Consider the following 22,502-nt stretch of genomic DNA (forward strand, 5'->3'; position numbering starts at 1 on the left):
CCAGCCGAGGGAAAAGTGGGTAAACACGTCCAGGAGCCGGCCCCACGCGCACGGCTGATGCGGAAAGAAAAACTCGGGAACTGGGGCGGCCACGGGCCTCCTGCTCCCCCCAGGGCTGGCACAGCCGGGTCCGGAGCCAGAACGCGGCTGAGCTCTGTGCCAGGCTGGAGCGGGCCTGCGGTGCTCACCGTCCTCGGGGCCCCCTCAGCACCCCTTTGCCGAGCCGGGCACCGGGGCCAACAGGGCTGCGGGCGGGGCCGCATGCGCAGGTGTGACCTCAGCGGCTGAGCGAGCGGGTGACGCGGCTCCCGCGGGGGCGCCCGGGACGGCGACCGTGGGTGCTGACGCCTGCTTCATGAGGGGTCGGCCGTCAGCCAAACATCAGCTGACCTTGAGCTGCGGCAGTGGGAATGCGACCCACGTTGCTTAAAGGTTTTTCTGAAAAGGGAGCTATTTATGCGGGACCTCTTTTAAAAACATGTTATTTATTTGAAAGCCAGAGTTACACAGAGGAGAGGCGGGGGGGGGGGGGTGTCCATCCGCTGGTTCACTCCCCAACTGGCGCCCGGCACGGTGGCACAGTGACACGGCTGCTCTGGTCCCCGCGAGGGGCGAGCCCCACCTGGGCCGGCTTTCAGACACAGAGGCCACAGTGGCTTCCAGAAACCGCACTTCGAGCGAGCCCAGCCCGCCTGGGGTCCCAGGAACCGCGGCCTCATCTCCAGGGCTCAGGAGCCACTTCCATGCCGAGCCGGGTGGGATGGGGAGCGGGGAAGCCGGTCTGGACGAGACAGCTCCGGGCTCGGCCGCCCCGGCCAGGCCACTGCTCACACGGAGCGAACAGCTCACGGAAGCTGCTGCTTCTTCTTGGGGGTCAGGGGTGGCCGCAGCTCCCCGGGCCCGTGGGCAAACGGGCAGCGGTGGGCGGGCAGCACACAGCCATCGGGGTGGTGAGCGAAAAACCAGCAGATGCGCGTCTTGCAGGCATCCGGCCGCCTCTCCTGCGGCCTCTCTTCCCGCCAGTCTCGGAAGTGCACCCTGCCGTTCACGACTGCGGGGGAGAGCAGACAGCCGGGAGTCACCCCGACACAGCTACGCAAGGAGGGGCCTGGGGCCGTGCCTGGGGCGGGGGGCCAGATCCCAGGCAGGGAGGGGCTCGCGCACACCCACGGCACAGGAAGAAGGCTGGAGGCCAGGGCCTGGCTGCCCGGGCGCGGCAGCGTCGTGGGGAAGGTGCCGCCAGGCCCCGGCTCTGGCTGGGTTCAGTGTCGTCTGAGGTTCGGCGTGCTCCTGACCCCTGGCTCACTCCCCAGGACCCCAACAGCCGGGGCCAGGCCACGTGGAAGCTGCGACTCTGCTCGGTCCCCACGTGGGGACAAGGACCCGAGGACCTGAGCAGTCACCTGCTCTCCCGGAGTGCTGGACTCCCGACAGGCCACGCGGGGCCCGGCCGCCAGGTTAACCAGCAGCTCAATCCCCGCCCCAGGACTACCATCTTCCTACCTAGGAGAGGGAGATGGGAGGAGGGAGGGGGCACAGTCCCCAGACGGCCACAACAGCCAGGGCCGGCCAGGCTGCGGCCAGCAGCCGGAACTCCACGCTGGCCTCTCACACGGGTGGCAGGGGCCCAGGCATCCAGACCATCCCTGCCCTCCCAGAAGGCACACTTGCAGGGAGCCGGATGGGAAGTGGAGCAGCCGGGACTCAAACCAGCGCTGCGCTCCACGGGCTGCGTCTGTCGTCCCCCGCCCCCGCCGGCCTCCCGCACCTCACAGCCGGAAGCAGAGGCGCAAGCTCAGAGAGGCGCCGGGCTACACTCGGGGGCACACGAGGGGCCCCCAGAACTCCCACACCAAGCCTGGTCCTGGTCGGCCCCCAACAGGCGGAGGCGCCATGTCTCAGTCTGGGAACCTACATGATGGTCTGGGGCGTTCCCGCAGCCCCAGGAGCATGCCCGCCCCTGGGGGCCCGGCACCCAGATGCCGAGGAACCCCCCGCCTGGCCTGGGGCTCTGGCACGCTCCAGAGACGGCAGGAGAGCAGGGGGCTCGCTAACGCCAAGGATGGCCCAGCCCCTCCCCCACAGCCCACAGCTCCTGGGCGCCCGTGCTGCAGGGCCAGGGAGGATCGGGTTGGCGGAGGGATGGCCCATGCCCCCCCCACGCCAGAGGACCACCCAGAGTCTCCCTGCAGCTCTGTAAGCCAGCACCACAGGGATGAGACGCACGCCTCCCCGGCCGTGTGTCCGGACCTCAGCCACAGCGCCCGGGCAACTGGCTGAGGCCAAGCACAGCCCCGAGGGAGCGGCCAGCGGAGGGGCACCAGTCCCACCAGTCCCGGGGCCAGATGGGGACACCCGGGCGGCTGCCAGCCGGCGCCAACAGGGGTCTCCTAGGGTCCCGCGGAGCTCACTCGCAGCCCCCCACGGGGCCTGGCCCAGAGGTTTCCCTCGCACTCACCGCACCCCGCCCCCCAGGGTGGCCGTGCTGGCTCAGAAGCAACCGCGTGCCCCCCCCCCACGAGACCCAGACCCCTCCTCAGACTCCTAACACCTCCTGCCCCAGACACACCGACGCCCGGGCACACTGGCAGGGGAAGAAGGCTGGTGAAACCAAACCCCACGTGTGCCCAGGCCAGCGAGGCGGAGAGGCCCCGGGCGCGGGCCGGGCTCAGCGGATGGGGGGCTCTGTGGTGGGGGCGAGACGCCGGGCCGCTGCCCCAGCGGGGACTCAGCCCGGGGGCCCAGCCCCTCCACATGGGCCCTGCCTCGGCCTCCGTCCTGTGTCCACCCGGAGCTGCTGGCGCCCGCAGCACCCACCAGGCTCCTACAGCAGGGTCACCCAGAGGCCGCCCAGGACACGGGGCCGCCCAAGGCAGTGGGTGTGCGGGTGCAGCCTGTGCTTCCTCCCCCGCCCACACACGGCCGTGCGCGCACACCTGTCCTCTCCCGCTCTCTCTCACACAGAGTGTGCACACCTGTCCACACACACACACACACACACACGGGGCAGAGTGTGCACACCTGTCCCCTCTCTCTCACACACACACACGGGGCAGGGTGTGCACACCTGTCCTCTCTCTCTCACACACACACACACGGGGCAGTGGGTGCACACTGTTCTCACACACACCCAGTCTCACACATGGAGTGGCACATGCACACCTATTCTATACACATGGCGGTACACAGCACTCACACGCAGTGGAGCACACACCCCTGCCCTCACACACACAGGACACCTGTGTTCAGAGCTCCAGGAAGCTCATGTCACAGCCCTGGACGCCCGTGTCACACACAGGACACCCGTGTCGCAGCCCCTGCATGCCCATGTCAGAGGCCCAGCACGCCCATGTCACACCCAGGATGCCCGTGTCAGAGCCCCAGGATGCCCGTGTCTGTCACAGCCCCAGCACGCCCGTGTCTGCACCGTGCATCCCAGCCGCTCTGCTTCCCACCCACTCCCTGCTGTGGCACTGGGGAGGCAGTGGAAGACGCTCCATGTGCCTGGGCCCCTGCCCCCGCGTGGAGACCCGACACCTCGCTCCTGGCTCGGCCTGGACCACTACAGCTGTTGCGGGCCTCTGGGGGGCAAACCACTGGATGGAAGCGCTATCACTTTGCCTTTCAAATAAATCACTGTTAAAACACAGAAAGTGGAACCATTCGAGGCTGGCGCTGTGGCACAGCAGGGAGAGCTGCCACCTGCAGTGCCAGCAACCCAAGTGGACGCCAGTTCACGTCACGGCTGCTCCACTTCTGATCCAGCTCTCTGCTGTGGCCCGGAGTGCAGTGGAGGACGGCCCAAGTGCTTGGGCCCTGCACCCCATGGAGACCAGGAGAAGCACCTGGCTCCTGGCTTCAGATCACCCATTGCGGCCATCTGGGGAGTGAACCAGTGGATAGAAGACCTCTCTCTCTCTCTCTGCCTCTCAAATAAATAAACCTTTAAAAAAATAAAAGGAAAGTGACTACTCTAAGACACAGTTTTACATAATTGCAAGAGAGGAAAGCCAGAGGGCTGTGTTCCAAGGGTGCCGTGATGGCATGGGGGGCCCAGGTGCGTGAGGGCGCAGGTGCGCAGCACAGATGTCATGCTGACGGGGGAGGGCCCAGGTGCGCGAGGGCGCAGGTGCGCAGCACAGATGTCATGCTGACGGGGAGGGCCCAGGTGCGTGAGGGCGCAGGTGCACGGGCCCGGTGCCGTGCTGACGGGGAGGGCCCAGGTGCGCGAAGGCGCAGGTGCACAGCACAGATGTCATGCTGACGGGGGAGGGCCCAGGTGCGCGAGGGCGCAGGTGCACGGGCCCGGTGCCGTGCTGACGGGGAGGGCCCAGGTGCGCGGCGCAGCGTCTTACCTTCGAACACCTGGTGGCTGTTCCGCAGCAGCGTCTGCAGGCCCCCACACTCGCGCTTCAGCCTCTGCAGCGTCTCCGTGTCCAGCGCACGGGCGACTTCGGCCAGGGCACGGCTCTCTGTGGAGATGCGGGGTCCCCCCAGCACAGGAAGCTGAGCAACCATGAACCGCCCGGCACGAGTTGCCTCTGCTCTAAACGCCCATCTGGGCACCGCGTGCTTTCACGGAGCTTAGCCCACGCCCACCACGGCCACGGCCAGGCAGGCGCCGGGAGCACAGTGGCGCTGCCGGCTCGGGGGCTGCACGCCCCTCCCCCTGGTGACCCAAAGGACACGGCTGTGCCAGGCGAAGGTCTCACTGGATAGGAGGGGAGGAAGGCCAGAGCAGCGTGGGGACCCTGCAGGGCCCGGGCCTCCGCATGTCGGCAGCACGTGGAGACACAACGGCGCCACAGCGGGCACAGAGGTCTACATGGCTCACAGAGGTCTACACGGCTCACAGAGGTCTACACAGCTCACAGAGGTCTACACGGCTCACAAAGGTCTACACGGCTCACAAAGGTCTACACAGCGGGCACAGAGGTCTACACGGCTCACAAAGGTGTCTACACAGCGGGCACAGAGGTCTACACGGCTCACAGAGGTCTACATGGCTCACAAAGGCATCTACACGGCTCACAGAGGTCTACACAGCAGGCAGGTTCTGCACACGGCCCCACAGCGGGCACAGTGTCTCCTGCACCTACACTTTCCACTCTGAGGACCCGCACGCGTTTCTGAATGCTCATCGGTAACCCTGGTGACAATGAGGTCGGCTCATTAGCAAAACCCCAGTAAGTGAGCTGGAAACCGGTGCCGAGAGAACCTGCTCGAACCCCCACCTGCCCCTCCAGCCCCACCCCCACGGCAGCGGAGACCCACCCAGGCCCTGTCCACGTCTCCCAAAGCCCAGCAGCCCACAGGTCCACGGGGCGCCTCGCCCCCGTCAAGTCCGAGGTTCAAAAAGAACGACGCCTGCCCAGCACCCCCTGCCCACCTGCGGCTCTGGAGGCGGACAGAGCCCGGTGAGCAGGCTGGGCGGGTGGGTGGGCTCTGACGCGACCCCCAGCGGCCAAGGGGTCATGAGGCCACCTCCACCCCTTCCTTCAGAGCACGGATGGGGACACACGGGCTCCCCACAGGGCAGCTCCGCCTGCAGCCACACCGTGTGCCCGGCCGTGAAGGGCCAAGTGCACCAGGGTCTCCAGGGTTCAGAGCTTCCAGCTCCTCTCGGCCCCCAGGACCCCGGCCCTGCTTTGTCCCTGTGCTGACGCTGCCCCCCAGGACCCCGCCCCCAGGGCCCCCACCCCCTGCTTTGCTCCTGTTCTGACCCCGCCCCCCGCTTTGCCCCTGTGCTGAGACCCGGGCCTCAGGCTCCCTCCTCGGTACTCTGGCCCCAAGGAGCCTCCTGTCAGTGGGACAGCCCAGAGCCCAGCCCCCGGTCAGTGCCACCTTGGCCAAATGCCCGTGCCTGGGCCCTGCGGGGGCGTTTCTGAGTGGACGCTGTCAGGTGTGTCCTGGGAGGACAGGAGGATCTGCCGCGGTGCCCACAGGTGAGACCAGCGGGCTCGGTGCAGGAGGAGCCCTGAGCGGGAACCTGTGGCCAGGCCCAGGTGAGGACGCAGGGCAGGCAGGAAAGGTCGCCGCCCCTCCCTGATCTGCGCCCCTGAAGGGCCGGCCCGTGGGAGTCGCCCGCAGGCTGGGCAGGCAGAGGGCAGGCAGAGGGCTGAGGGCTGGGTCTCCCCGCCCCCTCCCAGAGGCAAGCCTGCGGCCATCCCCACAGCGCCCTCTGGCGGCCGACGCCGGCATCGCTGTGGGACGGAGCCTTGGATGGGAAGCGCGAACAAAAGAGCCACCTGCGGGCGGCGCTATGCTAAGGCTGGGAGCCCCCACTGTGAGCGCCACCAGGGCCCTGTCCCCTGCTGTGAGCGCCACCAGGGCCCTGTCCCCTGCTCCCTGAGAGCCACCAGGGCCCTGTCCCCTGCTGTGAGAGCCACCAGGGCCCTGTCCCCTGCTGTGAGCGCCACCAGGGCCCTGTCCCCTGCTGTGAGCGCCACCAGGGCCCTGTCCCCTGCTCCCTGAGAAGCACCAGGGCCCTGTCCCCTGCTGTGAGAGCCACCAGGGCCCTGTCCCCTGCTGTGAGCGCCACCAGGGCCCTGTCCCCTGCTGATCACGGGCATTCTCGTGTCTTGGGGGTTTCAGAGAACGACCCGGCAGTCTCCCAGGGATCTCACCGCGCACGTGGGGCCCTGGCCCTTCCTGCTTCCTGTGGGGCCATGGAAGCCCTGAACCTGAACACCTTGTAGGGCCCCTCAGGGCCACACCACCCTCACGCTGCCTTGGCCTTCCTCCCTGGTGCCCCGAGGTCCACGTGCGCTCACAGACAGCTCAGGCCACGCAGCGAGCACGCGTGGGCAGGGCCAGACACTCACCTCCTCCGTCCCAGGCTTGCACAGCCCCGCTCCGGGCGCCTCCGGGGCTCAGCGGCCTGCCCCGTAGCAGCAGGCCGGCCACCTGCAGGACCACGCGGTCGAGGAAGGCGCGGGGGAGGCCGGCGCAGTTCCGCACGGGCTCGGCCTTCTCTCTGGGCTGGAAGCCAGGCAGCCAGGGCCCTCCCGCCTCCCCGGCTCCGCGGCCGTCAGGGTGAGCAGTGCCGCGGGCAGCCGGGGAGGGCGGGCCCTGCCTGCTGCGGATGTAGCGGGCCCGCTGCTCGTCCAGCTCGGCTTCCGCGGCGGCCGGGTAGGTCCGGGACCGCCCGACGAGGCAGACCTGCGCCGAGGGGGGCAGTTAGCGGGGCGGGGGCTGCCGGACGAGCACCACCAGAGCTCCTGACGCCTCTCGCGAGAAAGCCCTCACCTGAAAAATGCCCACTGCGCCTAGAGCTCTACGTCCGAAACGCACCAAGTCTGCGTTCCTTAACTAACGCTTTAAAAATTATAAAAAGGAATTTTATACAAAATGTTTTCTTCAAGGAAAATTCACTTCACTTAAAAAAAAGTTACCACTATAAGTGACTTAAAAATAATAAACAAAAAAACCCCACCACAGTAAAAACCTACAAACCCCATCGCTCAGCCCCTCCGTCAGCCCACCAGCACCGCCCTGCTCTGGTCCCCCAGGGTGCGGGGGCGGGGCACGGTGCGGGCCCTGCCAGAGCGAGCGAGGTCGGGCGGGCCAGGGCGCCCCGCGCAGCACTGGGCGGGCACAGCGGGCCGGGCCGTGCTCCTCCCTTCCTTCTCAGGGCCTGCAAGCGAGCATGCGCTGATCCGTCCCCGGGGAGCAAGGCCCGGCCCACGGTGCATCAAACACCCTGCTCACGACTCCCTCTCTGGGCAGGAACGGCCCAGCCGGAGAGCGCTGATGGAGGGGGGTTCTCACCGCCGTGGCACCGTGCCACAATACAGCCCGGCTGACACCTGCCATGTGTGGCCCTGTGCTGTGTCCCCTGTGCTGGGGGCAGAGAGCGTGCTGGCCACACCGGCATCCGACAGCCACACCACATGGCCCCAAGGAAACGGGCCCGGGCAGCCGTGGCGGTGCCGGAGGTTGGGCAGCTGCCTGGGGTGTCGCCCACCATGGTGGCACATGCCAGATCAAGTCGCAGCTGCTCTGCTTCCGAGCCCCCTCCCCGCTAACGCCACGGGAGACCTGGATGGAGTTCCAGGACCCTGGCTTCCGTACGCGGCCACTCGGGGAGTGAACCAATGGGTAGAAGATCTGTGTCTCCTTGTCTGTCCCTCTGCCTTTGAACAATAAAAAATGTGCAATCTCCTTTAATAAAAAAAAAAAAAAAAAAAAAAGCAAACAGGAAAGCGGAGGCTGACGGAGACGACGCGGTGAACGGCCCATGACAACAGCACCAGCCCGCCGAGCCCGCCTTCCCACCCGGCCCCCACCTGGACACTTCCCAGCGGATAACCCAGGGGCAGTCCGGGCTCGAGGGCGGGGACACACCCTCCGCAGGCCGGCCCGCCCCACCCCGCGCGGCAGCCTCACGCACCCTCTTGGTGGAGGGAATCCTCAGGCAGTCTTCCTGCACGTGGAAGCCGCAGGCCACGCCCACCTCCCGCACGAAGTCCAGGTACTCCCGGTACTGCGTCTTCCGGCTCTGCCGGCGGCGGTACTTGCCGGCGAAGTCGAAGAAGCAGCAGGGCAGGACGAAGAAGCGGCAGTCATAGGAGGACCTGCAAGGGCGGCGGGCAGCGGGCAGCCGCTGGCCAGCAAGGGCCACAGGACCCCGGGGATGGCGCCGTCTCCCCCGCCGAACCTGCCCGTTCATCCGTACCCTGGGACTCGGAGTCCTCTGGGACTCGGCTCGGCAAAGCCTGTGTCAGAGGCAGACACACACAGACCGAGTGGAGACAGCCCGGGGGCCTGCACGGTGGCACGGCAGGCTAAGCCTCCGCCTGTGGCGCCAGCATCCCACAGGGCGGTGGTTCAAGTCCTGACTGCTCCACTTCTGACCCAGCTCCCTGGGAGTCCTTGGGCCCTGCACCCACATGGGAGACCCGCAGGAAGCCCCTGACTCCTGGCTTTGGCCTGCTCCAGCCCTGGACGTTGTAGCCGTCTAGGGAGTGAACAGTGGATGGAAAGCCCCCCCACCCCGTATTTCTGCCTTTCAAATAAATAAGTAAATCTTAAACAAGGAAAAATTTAAGTTATAGATAACATTTATTAAAAAAAAAAAAAAGGAAAAAGAAAAAAGGCTGAGCCCTGGGCGGCATTGTTGGCTGCGAGGTCCCAGGCGCCAGTGACCCGCCCAGTGCGGAGTGGGCAGGAGACCCCGCCTGGTGTGGAACGGGCAGCGCTGAGGCCTCCCACAGTGAGGGGATGCTGCCCTGTGGTAGGGTCCGCCCGTGGGGACACGTGCTGCCGCCACGACAGTCCCTGCTGTCACCAGAGACACCTCCCAACCCTGTGGCAGCCACGAGCCCACAGGAGACACCTCCCAGCCCGCAGCAGCCATGAGCCCCCAGGAGACACCTCCCAGCCCGCGGCAGCCACGAGCCCCCAGGAGACACCTCCCAGCCCGCGGCAGCCATGAGCCCACAGGAGACACCTCCCAGCCCGCGGCAGCCACGAGCCCCCAGGAGACACCTCCCAGCCCGCGGCAGCCACGAGCCCACAGGAGACACCTCCCAGCCCGCAGCAGCCATGAGCCCCCAGGAGACACCTCCCAGCCCGCGGCAGCCACGAGCCCACAGGAGACACCTCCCAGCCCGCGGCAGCCATGAGCCCCCAGGAGACACCTCCCAGCCCGCGACAGCCACGAGCCCACAGGAGACACCTCCCAGCCCGCGGCAGCCATGAGCCCCCAGGAGACACCTCCCAGCCCGCGGCAGCCACGAGCCCCCAGGAGACACCTCCCAGCCCGCGACAGCCACGAGCCCACAGGAGACACCTCCCAGCCCGCGGCAGCCACGAGCCCCCAGGAGACACCTCCCAGCCCGCGGCAGCCACGAGCCCCCAGGAGACACCTCCCAGCCCGCGGCAGCCATGAGCCACAGGCCCGTGCGTCCTCACGCTCGCCAGGAGCAGAGGACAGAGTCAGATACCAGCAAGAGGCCGCGCTGACACCCACACGCACTGCCGTCAGCAACTCAAGGGGAAAGCCCCACCCGGCACGCCGGCACCCCGCGTGGGTGCCAGCCCCAGTGTCAACCCGGCTCTCTGCAAACGGCCTGGGCAGGCAGCCGAGGACGGCTCAAGCGCTTGGGGCCCTGCGCCCGTGTAGGAAACCAAGACGGCGCTGGGTCCTGGCTGGGGGCGGGGGCGGCCTTAGCTGCTGTGGCCTCTGGGGATGCAGGATCGCGGTCTATGCCTCCTGCTCTCTCTACTGCTCCACCCTCCAAATAAGTGAGTAAAGCTTTGGAACAAACAGCCGGAGTTCACCCGCGCGCTCACCGGCGGCTGCCGTCGTGGGCCGCGCGGCGCGGACGGACGCGCGCTCTGCCACTCACCTGGCCGCGATGACGGGGATCCACGGCGTGAGCTCGTCGGAGTGGTTGCCGAGGAGCCAGTCGGTGCCGGGGAAGAGGGTCGCGTCGCTCGGCGTGATGGCGGCTTCCTGAGCGACACACGGGACGGGCACGCTGCGGCACCGCCTGCTGCACAGCCCCCACCCCACACCACTGCGGCCGCCCGCGTCGGCAAACGGCAGCCCCCTTCAGGGACACGGCCGGAGAAATGCGCCGCACTTTGCCAAGCCTCATCTCCCCGACAGCAAACGACGTGGGTGCACGGCCACGGCGGGACGGGCAGAGCGCGGAGGAGACGGCGCCAGGCGGCGAGCCCGAGGCTGACTCGGAGGCCCTCCCGCCCACACCCCACGGTCCGCAGCGATGCCAGCCAGGGAAGACGGCGGCAGGGCACCGCGCCTGGCAACCTCCGTGCCAGCCAGGACGGCTTGCTGTCAGCCAAGCACTCGGAGGGGCACAACAGTCTTCCGACAACTGGCCGGCATCCACAGACGTGGTGGGGACAGGGGACCCCCACGGCCGCTCACAATCCAGCTCCTGTGAGAGCCGTGGAGGGGGTCCTGGGGACTGGGGAGGGGCCAGAGCAGGGCCCCCGGGCTAGGCCGGTGCGTGCAAGGTCACGGGCACATACAGGGGCCTCTGCCCCTCGACTCCAGTCCTGCATTGCAGCAGGTGCGCTCCCCCATCCGCAGGGCCGCTGGCACTCGGGAAGCCCCGCCCCACAGCCGCACACAGGCACTTAGTCCCACTCTCCACCTGGCTCGTGGGTGGCTGGATGTGGTACAACAGACGCTGCACAACCACCCGTGGTGCCATCCTGCCAGGAGCAGGCTGAACAAAGCCCCAGCTGCTCAATGAGAAAGCTCCACCCGGCACTGCGGACATAGCGCGCTGCCACGCTCCTGCTCCGCATGGAGCTTCCTGCGGCCGCCACAGCGTGGCCACGATAAGCAGCGGCTCTGTGGCGCGGCCTGGCCTGCACCTGTTCGTGGAGGCGGGGAGGAGCGCGCCGCGGGCCACCACCCGCTCTGCCCTGGCCCTCGCATGCTGACGGCAAAGCTGCGGGGTCACGAGCCGGCAGGGTGTGGCCAAGCCGAGGCAGGGCTAGGCAACTTCTGCCCTAGGCGGCTGCACCCACGGCTGCCCCTGGGCTCCAGGCAGCCCGGGCACTTGCGGAGGGAGCGGGGGCAGCCGGCACGGCGCGTCCTCCGCCCCCGAGGCAGCCGTCCCACTCCCACGCAGAGGCAGTGGACAGCAGCAGCTCCGTCCGGGGGCCACCCCCCCTCGCCTGGGACCCTCCTCACTTCACAGCGAGTGTTTCTGCCCCAGGGACCCGCACAGAGCCACGCGCCCCCGGGAGAAGCCTGTACCTCCAACCGCGTCTGTGGTCCGTACTGCTCCCAGATCTTTCTCCTCCGGACGTCGATCCCTCTGCCCGGATGCTGTAAGTTGGGATCCCAGGTTAGCGCTGCATTGTGATGAGCCGGCAAGGACGCCGAGTGCCCGCCAGGCGCCGCCAGCGCACCTGTGCCAGAGGCCCCGGGCATCCGTGCCGGCACAGGCCCAGCTCCGCGGCCTGCGGACAGGCAGGTCAGAGCCTGGGTCACCAGCAGGCACCAGGGGCTGGGAAAGGGAGTGGACGGCGCACAGGGCCCTTGGTCTGGGAACGGTCCCGAGCCAGTGCCCCAGGGACGCGGCCTAGGGGTGAGCCCATCTCGGCTCAATCCGGGCAGGCTGCCGGCCCCCTGCACCAAGGCCACGCCCCCAGCTGTCCCGGACGACCACGCCTCCTGACGCCCAGGGGTCTCCGCGTCAGCAGCAGGGTTGCAGCCCCCGACACGCTGCTCGCAGGGCCGTGACTACAAACTCTCCCTGCTCCCGGCCCACGCCTGCCTGCGCTGAACGGGAAGACCTCAGGGCCGGGAGCCAGGGCCAGGGCCACGCCGGTCCACGCGGGGGCCTCCCTGCGGGTCACTGCTCCCTTCAGCCAGATCCTGAAGCTTCAGGAGGGAGCCCCGCCCTGCAATGCTGGGTTCCGGAGGAAACCTGCCCCCCAGCACTCGTCTGCGGGGCCCCTTCCTGAGGCCACACGTGGTGTCCTGTGACCCCCAGGCTGACGAGGTCGCCGCTGTCCCTGGAGTTCATGTGCGCCTGCTCACAGAGCAACGTGTCTGGGAGGCTGAATGCCGCAGGTCCAGCCACCTGCTTGCAACGGTGGCACCCGTCCAGGTGTGCCGATCAACCTCGGCTGCTCCACGTCCCGCCAGCTCCCTGCTATGGCCTGGGAAAGCAGCGAAGGACGGCCCAGGAGCTCGGGCCCTGCACCCGCGTGGGAGACCAGGAAGAAGCTCCTGGCTCCTGGCTTCGGCCTGGCGCAGCCCTGGCTGTTGCTGCTATTTGGGGAGTGACCCAGAGGATGGACGACCAGCGGCGCCTTACCCCCTCGTTGCTGAGGATGTGGGCCAGCAGGCCGTTCCCGCAGCCCAGATCCACGAAGGACTGCTTGGCCACCACGCCCCTCTCCGCTCTCTCCTCCTCCCACAGGATCTAAGCAGAGAGGAGACAAAACCGCGTCAGCCGGGGTTCTCCCTGCTCCAGAGGGGCTCGGCACACCCCGCCGGGGCCTGGGTGAGAGGCCTTGCCGGGGCTCCTGCCTCGAGGGAGCAGTGTGCGGGCAGGCAGCACGGACCCGGGCTCCGGCCCTGACCGCGGCCACCGAGGCTCCCTGTGTGCCCCAGATCCACGCCCGCGGGGTCTGGGGCAGGGCTCCAGGGCTGGCATCCGCTGGTTCACGCTGTTTCTACATCCTTTAAGTTCTGCAAACTCGGATAATAAGAAATTCACTTTTAAACAGTGCGAGAATTACAAGCTGAAAAATAACTGGAGGGGCCGGCGCTGTGGCCCAGTAGGCTAAGCCTCTGCCTGCAGCGCCAGCATCCCATATGGGTACAGGTTCCAGTCCTGGCTGCTCCACTTCCCATCCAGCTCCCTGCTAATGACTTGGGAAAGCAGAAGATGGCCAAGTGCTTGGGCCCCTGCACCCACATGGGAGACCCGGAGGAAGCTCCTGGCTCCTGATCAGCGCAGCTCTGGTCACTGTGGCCATCTGGGGAGTGAACCAGCGGGTGGAAGACACCTCTCCCTCTCTCTCTCTCTCCTCTCTGTCTGTAACTCTACCTCTCAAATAAATAAATGAGTCTTTAAAGAAAAATTGGAGACTATCTGCTACAAACATTTGCTAGGTAAGAAAATCAAGAGTGTTAAGTTAGAGGGCGTGCCCACGCCTAGCTGGCTAGCAAGCAAGGGGGGACAACTCTAGAATCACCGGAGGCCGGGCTGGACGGCGCGTGCGCCTTGGTGGGGACAGACAACCGGACTCGGCTGACACCTGCAGCCCCAGCTGCCTGACTCCAAGCTGCCCCTCACCAGCATGGCAGCGGCAGGCAGGGCCACACGGCACAGGCACACAGGGCTGTGGCACTGCCAGCCGCAGGCCTGGGGACCGCTCCTCACCCGCCCAGGCCGCGCCGCTCACACGCATGCGCTCTTACCAGCAGGTACGTGGCAATGGCCACATCTTCGTAGACGAACTTCTCGGGATCCGTGACTTCCGGCCACACCTGGAACGTTTTCAAGAGCACACGTAAGTTGTTCCATCTCCCCACCGCTGCACAACACTCAGTTTTCCCCAAACCCAGAGTAAACCGGAATCATCCTGCAGGGAGACACACAGCTCATCACCAAGGGCATGAACTCATGGCTGGTCTCGCCTGGCGCAGGCTACACAGATAGCCATTACACTGCTTGTGTGTGACAGTACAGCTCACACACACATCACAAAGCGAGATTTTGGGGCCGGCCCTGTGGTGCCGGCATCCCATATGGGTGCCAGTTCGGTCCCAGCCGCTCCACTCCCTATCCAGCTCCCTGCTATGGCCTGGGAAAGCAGCAGAAGATGGCCCAAGTGCTTGGGTCCCTGCACCTGCATGGAAGACCTGGAAGAAGCTCCTGGCTTCAGCCTGGCCCAGCCCTCACCATTGCAGCCAATTGGGGAGTGACCCAGCGGATGGAAGATCCCTCTCTCTCTGTAAACTAACTTTCAAAAAAATAAATAAATCTTAAAAAAAAAAAAAAAAAAAAAAGGTGCTCAGGAGAGGCCAGAGGCCACCGGATCACCAGAGGGCACTGCTGAGCGACAGGGAAACAATGGCCGGTGAGGGGCCCAGGACTGGGCTCGGGAGACCAGCGCTCAGCGACCGGGGCCTGGTGCTGCCTGTGTCCCCCTCCAGCCAACAGGGCCCTGTGCTTCCTGACTCGGGAACACACACACCTGCACGGGGGAGGAGGGGCACACACACCTGCACTGGGGGAGGGGGGCACACACACACCTGCACGGGGGAGGGGAGGGGGCACACACACCTGCACGGGGGGGAGGGGCACACACACCTGCATGGGGGAGGAGGGGCACACACACCTGCACGGGGGAGGAGGGGCACACACACACCTGCACTGGGGGAGGGGGGCACACACACCTGCACGGGGGAGGGGCACACACACACCTGTACGGGGGAGGGGGGAGGGGAGCACACATCCCTGCACGGGGGAGGAGGGGCACACACACCTGCATGGGGGAGGAGGGGAGGGGAACACACACACCTGCACGGGGGAGGGGGGCACACACACCTGCACGGGGGGAGGAGGGGCACACACACCTGCACGGGGGAGGGGAGGGGGCACACACACCTGCACGGGGGAGGAGGGGGCACACACACGTGCACGGGGGAGGGGAGGAGGGGCACACACCCCTGCACGGGGGAGGGGAGGGGGCACACACCTGCACGGGGGAGGGGAGGGGGCACACACACCTGCACGGGGGAGGGGAGGGGGCACACACACCTGCACGGGGGAGGGGAGGGGGCACACACACCTGCACGGGGGAGGAGGGGGCACACACACGTGCACGGGGGAGGGGAGGAGGGGCACACACCCCTGCACGGGGGAGGGGAGGGGGCACACACCTGCACGGGGGAGGGGGGGCACACACACCTGCACGGGGGAGGGGAGGGGCACACACACACCTGCACGGGGGAGGGGGGCACACACACCTGCACGGGGGAGGGGAGGGGGCACACACACACCTGCACGGGGGAGGGGAGGGGGCACACACACCTGCACGGGGGAGGAGGGGCACACACACCTGCACGGGGGAGGGGAGGAGGGGCACACACACCTGCACGGGGGAGGGGAGGAGGGGCACACACACCTGCACAGGGGAGGGGAGGGGGCACACACACCTGCACGGGGGAGGGGAGGGGGCACACACACCTGCACGGGGGAGGGGAGGAGGGGCACACACACCTGCACGGGGGAGGGGAGGAGGGGCACACACCTGCACGGGGGAGGAGGGGGCACACACACGTGCACGGGGGAGGGGAGGGGGCACACACCTGCACGGGGGAGGGGAGGAGGGGCACACACACCTGCACGGGGGAGGGGAGGAGGGGGCACACACCTGCACGGGGGAGGGGAGGGAGCACACACCTGCACGGGGGAGGGGAGGAGGGGCACACACACCTGCACGGGGGAGGGGAGGAGGGGGCACACACACACCTGCACTGGGGGAGGGGAGGAGGGGGCACACACACCTGCACGGGGGAGGGGAGGAGGGGCACACACACCTGCACGGGGGAGGGGAGGGGGCACACACACCTGCACGGGGGAGGGGAGGGGGCACACACACCTGCACGGGGGAGGGGAGGGGGCACACACACCTGCACGGGGGAGGGGAGGGGGCACACACACACCTGCACGGGGGAGGGGAGGAGGGGGCACACACACCTGCACGGGGGAGGGGAGGGGGCACACACACCTGCACGGGGGAGGGGAGGGGGCACACACACCTGCACGGGGGAGGGGAGGGGCACACACACACCTGCACGGGGGAGGGGAGGAGGGGCACACACACCTGCACGGGGGAGGGGAGGAGGGGCACACACCTGCACGGGGGAGGGGAGGAGGGGGCACACACCTGCACGGGGGAGGGGAGGAGGGGCACACACACCTGCACGGGGGAGGGGAGGAGGGGGCACACACCTGCACGGGGGAGGGGAGGAGGGGCACACACACCTGCACGGGGGAGGGGAGGAGGGGGCACACACACACCTGCACTGGGGGAGGGGAGGAGGGGGCACACACCTGCACGGGGGAGGGGAGGGGGCACACACCTGCACGGGGGAGGGGAGGAGGGGCACACACACCTGCACGGGGGAGGGGAGGAGGGGGCACACACACACCTGCACTGGGGGAGGGGAGGAGGGGGCACACACCTGCACGGGGGAGGAGGGGGCACACACACACACCTGCACTGGGGGAGGGGAGGAGGAGGGGCACACACACCCCTGCACGGGGGGAGGGGAGGAGGGGCACACACACCTGCACGGGGGAGGGGAGGAGGGGCACACACACCTGCACGGGGGAGGGGAGGAGGGGGCACACACACACCTGCACGGGGGGGGGGGAGGGGAGGGGCACACACACGTGCACGGGGGAGGGGCTCAGGCCAGAGGCCTCACTGAGGCTGACCCTTGCACTCCCAGTGCCGTGCACTGGCTCCTTCAGAACCGGGTTTTTAAAGCTGGACAAAGCAGCAGTACTTCTGGAAGACTGAACAGTTAACAAGGACGTGCCGGACCCGGCGGCCGGGATCTGGGAGACAGGGGCCGCGTCACCTCGGGCGCACAGGGCAGCAGCGACCGCCGAGGCCCGGCTGAGCTGTGGCTTCTGTGGCTGTCACCACACCAGTTAGAGGAATGCACTGTGCAATCTGAGCCTTGTGGAAGCACGTCCCTCCGTACGCGGGCAGTAACCCATTCAGCGTCCTATCCCTGCTGGCCAGCGGCCTCCGCTCTCTTGGGAAAACCACCGCTCAGCAGGTGCGCCCAGGCCCTTGCTGTGGGTGCCCCGAGCACACCCAAGGCAGCCACGCGGGGAGCCGCCGCCTGCACCTACGCCCCACCAGGAAGCTCCCAGCGCCGCAGCCTGGCCAGGGTGAGCGGGGCGGGGTCACCTTGACCAGGCCTCTGTACTTCTCCTTCAGGGCCTGGTAGGTGCGGCTGTACTGCTCCACGGGGACGAGCGACAGGGTGGCGCTGAAGTCACTCTTCCTGCTCTGCGCAGACCACCGGGCCAGCCGGGCGGGCAGCTCCTCTCCCAGCCAGCTGGGGCTGGGCTGGACCACCCCGTCTGCATGCCACCTCTCTGGACAGAAAATCAAAACAGATATGAACCTTTAAAAGTAAGAGAGAGGTGAGTAAGCGGGTGACTTCCACTTGAGTTTAGATTACACGTTTACCCACCAAACAGAAGCTCGGGCGACCCACACGAGCGCGGGATTCTAGACACATCTGCCAAGCAGGAGGAGCCCTGTCCTGTAAACCCGGCTCAAAACGCAGCGAGTGAGACCCCGCGTGAGGCCCACACGAGCAGGACGGAGCACGCGTGCGCTGCTCCGCGCACACGCCGGCCAGATTCTAACTCCTGCTTATGGCACGCTCAGGGTGCGGCCCCAGCGCTGCCGCGGCTCAGTTCTCGGGAATGAACGCGCTGACGGGGCGGCCCCCTCACCGTGGTGCAGAGGGCGCAGCCCCCGTGGCAGACCATGACCTAGCTACAGGGCTGGCGGCAGGCCCGTGGAGGGGACAGGGTCAGCTGAGGTCCTCCGTGGGGAAGGGCCCCGAGAGCAGGCCCCGCCCTGACCCGGGCTCTGCACACGCACGGCCCTGCCCTGCCCCGCCCCGGGCTCTGCACACGCACGGCCCCGCCCCGCCCCGCCCCGCCCCGGGCTCTGCACACGCCCGGCCCCGCCCCGCCCCGCCCCGCCCCGGGCTCTGCAGCAAGCTCACCAGGCCCTCTTCCTGGGCACAGCTGGGAGGCAGGTGAGAGCCTGGCTCCAGGCTCTCCGTCCCAGACGTTGCCCCAGCCTGGGTCAGAGCCCAGGAGCAGGCGGGGGAGGGCGCCCACCTTCGGCCTCTGGCCCAGCCGCCTCCCGACCCTGAGGCTGGCCGGCCTACTGCAGGCCCAGCCCTGAGCCGGGCAGTGCCCACGCTCTGCCCACAGGGCCTGTCCTGCTCGTCCCTGGCCAGCTCTCTCCTCAGCCACTAGGGCTCTCTGCCGATGTTCCCGCCCCCAGCCACTTGGCCGGAGCCAGCACAGCCAGCCTCGGGCCCGCCTGGGCGCCCCTCCAGCACTGCCAGGTCCTGGGCGCCGACCCATCTCCCGCCAAACCCCGGGCCGGGAAAGCCAGGTGCGAAGGTGCCGCCGGGTGTCCCTTCCATTTGTGCCCACACAGGATGCGAGGCGCCTGGCCCCGAGGGGCAGTGGCCAGGCCGGGGGCGGCGGGGACGCAGCTGGAAACGCCAGCCTGGACAGACAAGAGCAGCCAGGTTCACATGGCCGGGCAGGAGTCCCCACGGCTGGCGTCTGCTCTCACCCTGCCTCGGGGTGGGTCCCAGGGCAGGCCAGCGTCCCCGGTCCCCGCCTGCCCAGTCCTCAGGGCCAATGGCGGGAGAGACAGCGGGTCCCTCAGAGACACAGGGACTCCTCAACCCATTTCCTGGGCGGCACGACTGAGGTCACGGCATCCAAGACCGCACTGCTGACGGGGAGAGCCGGGCGCCTGACTCCAAAGCCCACTCTTCCTCCCGCCTCCCTCTGCTTCCCAGGAAGCCCCTCCCAGGGAGACAGACAGGACCCCCAGACTGGCCCAGAAGTGCCAGCCACGCGCATCAGCGAGGCCCTTCCCGGCTCTGGGCTGAGAACTACGGCAGGGGAACCGACGACACGCCGGGCTCTGCACCGGCCCCAAGCCAGAGATCGGGACGCCTGTCAACCCCGAGCACGCCGCGCCCACGGCAGGACAGGCGTCACAGGGCCCCGCGGGGCCCCCAGACCCTCAGCCTGCCGCCGGCCCGAGTGACCGCCCCGGCGAGTGTCCGCGGGGCCCCCAGACCCTCAGCCGGCCGCCGGCCCGAGTGACCGTCCCGGCGAGTGTCCGCGGGGCCCCCAGACCCTCAGCCTGCCGCCGGCCCGAGTGACCGCCCCGGCGAGTGTCCGCGGGGCCCCCAGACCCTCAGCCTGCCGCCGGCCCGAGTGACCGCCCCGGCGAGTGTCCGCGGGGCCCCCAGACCCTCAGCCTGCCGCCGGCCCGAGTGACCGTCCCGGCGAGTGTCCGCGGGGCCCCCAGACCCTCAGCCTGCCGCCGGCCCGAGTGACCGTCCCGGCGAGTGTCCGCGGGGCCCCCAGACCCTCAGCCTGCCGCCGGCCCGAGTGACCGCCCCGGCGAGTGTCCGCGGGGCCCCGGGGCAGGAGCAGGCGTGGCGCCAGGTCTCACCAGGCCTCTTCGCTCTGGCTGAGCTCAACTCGATACACGTTGCCCGTCTGCACCCTCGGGCTCCCCTCGTCTTCCTCCTCCAAGGGCAGGAAAGTCACGGCTCCGTGCAGGACATCTGTGGGGCGCACAGGACGGCGTCAGCCGCCCGCGGACACGAGCCACGCCGGCAGCTCTCCCGGAGCCGGCCCCGGCCCTCGGCGGTCACCTCGCCAGCAGGGACCCTTCCTGCCTCACTCACGGCTGCAGCCCGGGCCCGGGGTGAACCACGACCCCCGGGAAGAGCCGGCGACGGGCCCTGCTCCGGCCGGGGGCCCCGCAGCTGAGCCTGGCCTTCGTGGCAGCTGGGTCTGGGAAAGCAGGCGTCTCTCCCAGCCCTCCTAGGCCAGGGCTGCAGGGCGCGGGGAGGGCGCGTCACTCCCTGCTTAACACAAAAAGCAGCCGGCCAGCTGGCTCTCAGCTCCCCGACCCCGTGTCCCGCGAGCGCCCCCGGACCCCCAAGCCCTACCGCGTCCCGGGAGCGGCCTCACCTTGCACGACCACCTCTCTCCGCGGAGCAGGGGGCGGGCGACGCGGGCCTGCTTTGGGGACCAGCGTCCTGAGCACCAGCTCGACGTCCAGCGGCGCCTCTGGCCGCGACCCCGCAGCCGAGCGGCTGAGAAAGGCCAGTAGGTCCGCACGGCAGCCGGCCAGGCCCGCGGAAAAATCGTCCCAGAGCGAACCCAGGGCCGCGGCGGCGTCGTCCCAGCCCGCGGGCCCGCGGGGCCGCCCGGAGTCCCCGGCTAGCGGTCCTCGCGCGCGCCGGCCCCCGGGCCCCTCGGGGTCGCGGCCCACCGCGGCCGGCTCCTCCGGCCTGGGACCCGCGCCCCGGTCGGGGGAGCCCCGCTCCTCCTCGGCCCGGCTGCCCGCCGCGCCCCGCTCCTCCGGCTCGGGGCCTGCGCTCGGCCGCAGGCCACAGGCCTCGGCCCGGGGCAGGACGGCGCTCCGGCGCGCCTCCACACGGGCGCCGCACAGCCGCTTGTTGACCACCTGCGGCCTCTCCAGCCACACGGCCACGGCCTCCCAGAAGCCCCCCGGGAGCCGCGCGCCGGGGTCCGGCACCGCCACACGGCCCACCTCCCGAGCCATGGTGCCAGGTGACCCGGGCCGGCCCCGGCGCGCCGCGATGACGCAGCCCGGCGACGCGGCGCGATGACGTCAGGGAGGGCCGGAAGTGGCCGTGGCGGGACGCAGGCTCCTGACTTCCGGTTCCCCTGGCCCGCGCGTTTTAACCTCTTCCGTTTGTTTGACCGTCTCGGGGTGCGTCCGAAGCGCGCGGGCTTGCGTCTCGGAGGCGGCGAGGCTGTGGACTCGGGGTCGTCGCGGAGGGCAGGGCGCCGCCGCTGGACGGCGCGGCCCCGCGCCCACCTCCCTGGTCACGCGCCCGGGAGGCCACTGCCCCCGCGCCCGGCTGCCCGCTCACGCGCCCGGGGAGGCGGCGGCCCTGCTCACGCGCCCGGCTGCCTGCTCACGCGCCCGGGGAGGCGGCGGCCACGGCCCCGCGCCCACCTCCCTGCTCACGCGCCCGGGGAGGCCACGGCCCCGCGCCCACCTCCCTGCTCACGCGCCCGGGGAGGCGGCGGCCCCCGCGCCCGGCTGCCCGCTCACGCGCCCACCTCCCCGCCTCCCGCGTGCGGACCCGGGTGCGGCGCCCGGCGCCTGGCTCCGTTCCTGGGAGGCGCCTGTCCCTCTGCCTTTAAAGGGAATGCAGACAAGCGTTCCAGAAGCGGCCGGTGCTGCGGGTTAGGTGTCGCCGACCTTCCCCGGCGGAGAGCCGCCTGGGCCCGCCGCGCCCCGGCTGGCCTCCCTCCCCGAGCTCCGAGCGCGGCTGCCAGGACTGGCCGTGCGTTGCCCCTCGTGGCTGACCCACAGCACGGGCCGGGGAGCACAGGCGGACGCTGTGGGGTCGCGGAGCTGAGCGCTGGGCCCATGTGCGCTGCCGGGGGGCTCTGGGGAGACCCTCGTCCCTGCTCCTGCGGCCCCCAGTCGCCAGCAGCCCAGCACCCCTGGCCCCTCAGTGTCCTCCCTGTGTCTCCTGGAGTCTGTTCCAACAAGGACACCGCTCATCACCCGGTGTGACCTCTCCTGAGCCTGACCGGGCGTGCGGAGACCACGCAGAACAGCCTGGCTGTGCACAGGTGCTTGGCCAGGACGATCGCACGGAGCTGGACCGCGCTCTGCCAGGAGGATGCAGGCTGGCAGTGGGGCACGGGAGAGACGGGCCGGGCACCCCCAGGGTGCCCCTTCCCTTAAACCCAGGGCCGGGGTCTCCCAGGTAAACAGCCTGTATAAACCCTCCAGGGAGTCCGGGCCTCGGGCTTCTCCCGGCTGCCCACGTACCTGCCACTGGCGGTGTCGCCAAGCCAAGGACAAGGTTTCACCGGGGCGCGGCGTGCTGTGGGGCTGGCGCTACACCGGACGTCACTCCTGCTCATCGGCGCGGCCTGGGGTCAAAGGGCTTTGGGTTTTTTCCCGTTCACCCCGAGACCCAAGTTGCGCAATCCCAACGGCGGCAAGCCAAGGAGTCCACGCGGGTTTCTCGGCTACAGCAAAAGCAAACATCCCGGGTTCCCCAGGCCTGTGCCCTCACGCCGCCCGCCCTGCCCGTGGGCCGCCCGGGGCTGTGCTGTGGCCGGCTGCAGGCAGCAGGAGTCCTGCAGTGAACCTGGCCGTGGCCATGAGGGAGGAGCCCGAAGCCAGGGGCCGGG

General features: G+C 68.8%; 1 protein-coding gene across 4 annotated transcripts; it reads right to left on the reverse strand.

Annotated features, from left to right (window-relative positions):
- Nucleotides 1-465: 465 nt before the first annotated feature.
- On the reverse strand, nt 466-20,935 carry TRMT44 (tRNA methyltransferase 44 homolog). 4 transcript variants are annotated; one of them, XM_089326889.1, is made up of 11 exons: nt 20,286-20,935; nt 19,759-19,873; nt 17,437-17,656; nt 13,922-13,990; nt 12,810-12,917; nt 11,741-11,812; nt 10,353-10,459; nt 8,393-8,717; nt 6,825-7,161; nt 4,356-4,472; nt 466-1,051 (listed from the first exon to the last, which is right to left on the reverse strand). In XM_089326889.1, the coding sequence occupies exons 1-11, from the start codon at nt 20,881-20,883 to the stop codon at nt 846-848; spliced, it is 2,274 nt and encodes a 757-aa protein (XP_089183015.1). In that variant the 5' UTR covers nt 20,884-20,935; the 3' UTR covers nt 466-845. The 4 variants fall into 4 exon arrangements, with proteins under 4 accessions (XP_089183015.1, XP_069925642.1, XP_069925643.1 ...); XM_070069541.2 differs by having other exon boundaries at nt 8,393-8,576; nt 20,286-20,934; XM_070069542.2 differs by lacking the exon at nt 19,759-19,873 and having other exon boundaries at nt 8,393-8,576; nt 17,437-17,627.
- Nucleotides 20,936-22,502: the final 1,567 nt, after the last annotated feature.

Source organism: Oryctolagus cuniculus, chromosome 2 (genome assembly GCF_051225735.1).
Source record: "Oryctolagus cuniculus isolate XC-2025 breed Fujian yellow rabbit chromosome 2, ASM5122573v1, whole genome shotgun sequence".
NCBI lineage: Eukaryota > Metazoa > Chordata > Mammalia > Lagomorpha > Leporidae > Oryctolagus > Oryctolagus cuniculus.

Coding starts and splice junctions, on each gene's coding strand:
- TRMT44 (XM_089326889.1), bottom strand. CDS start 20,883: ATGGCTCGGGAGGTGGGCCGTGTGGCGGTGCCGGACCCCGGCGCGCGG. Junction 12,918..13,921: donor CCATTGCCACGTACCTGCTG/GTAAGAGCGCAT, acceptor CTCTCTGCTTAG/ATCCTGTGGGAGGAGGAGAG. Junction 8,718..10,352: donor ATCCCCGTCATCGCGGCCAG/GTGAGTGGCAGA, acceptor CCTCTGACACAG/GCTTTGCCGAGCCGAGTCCC.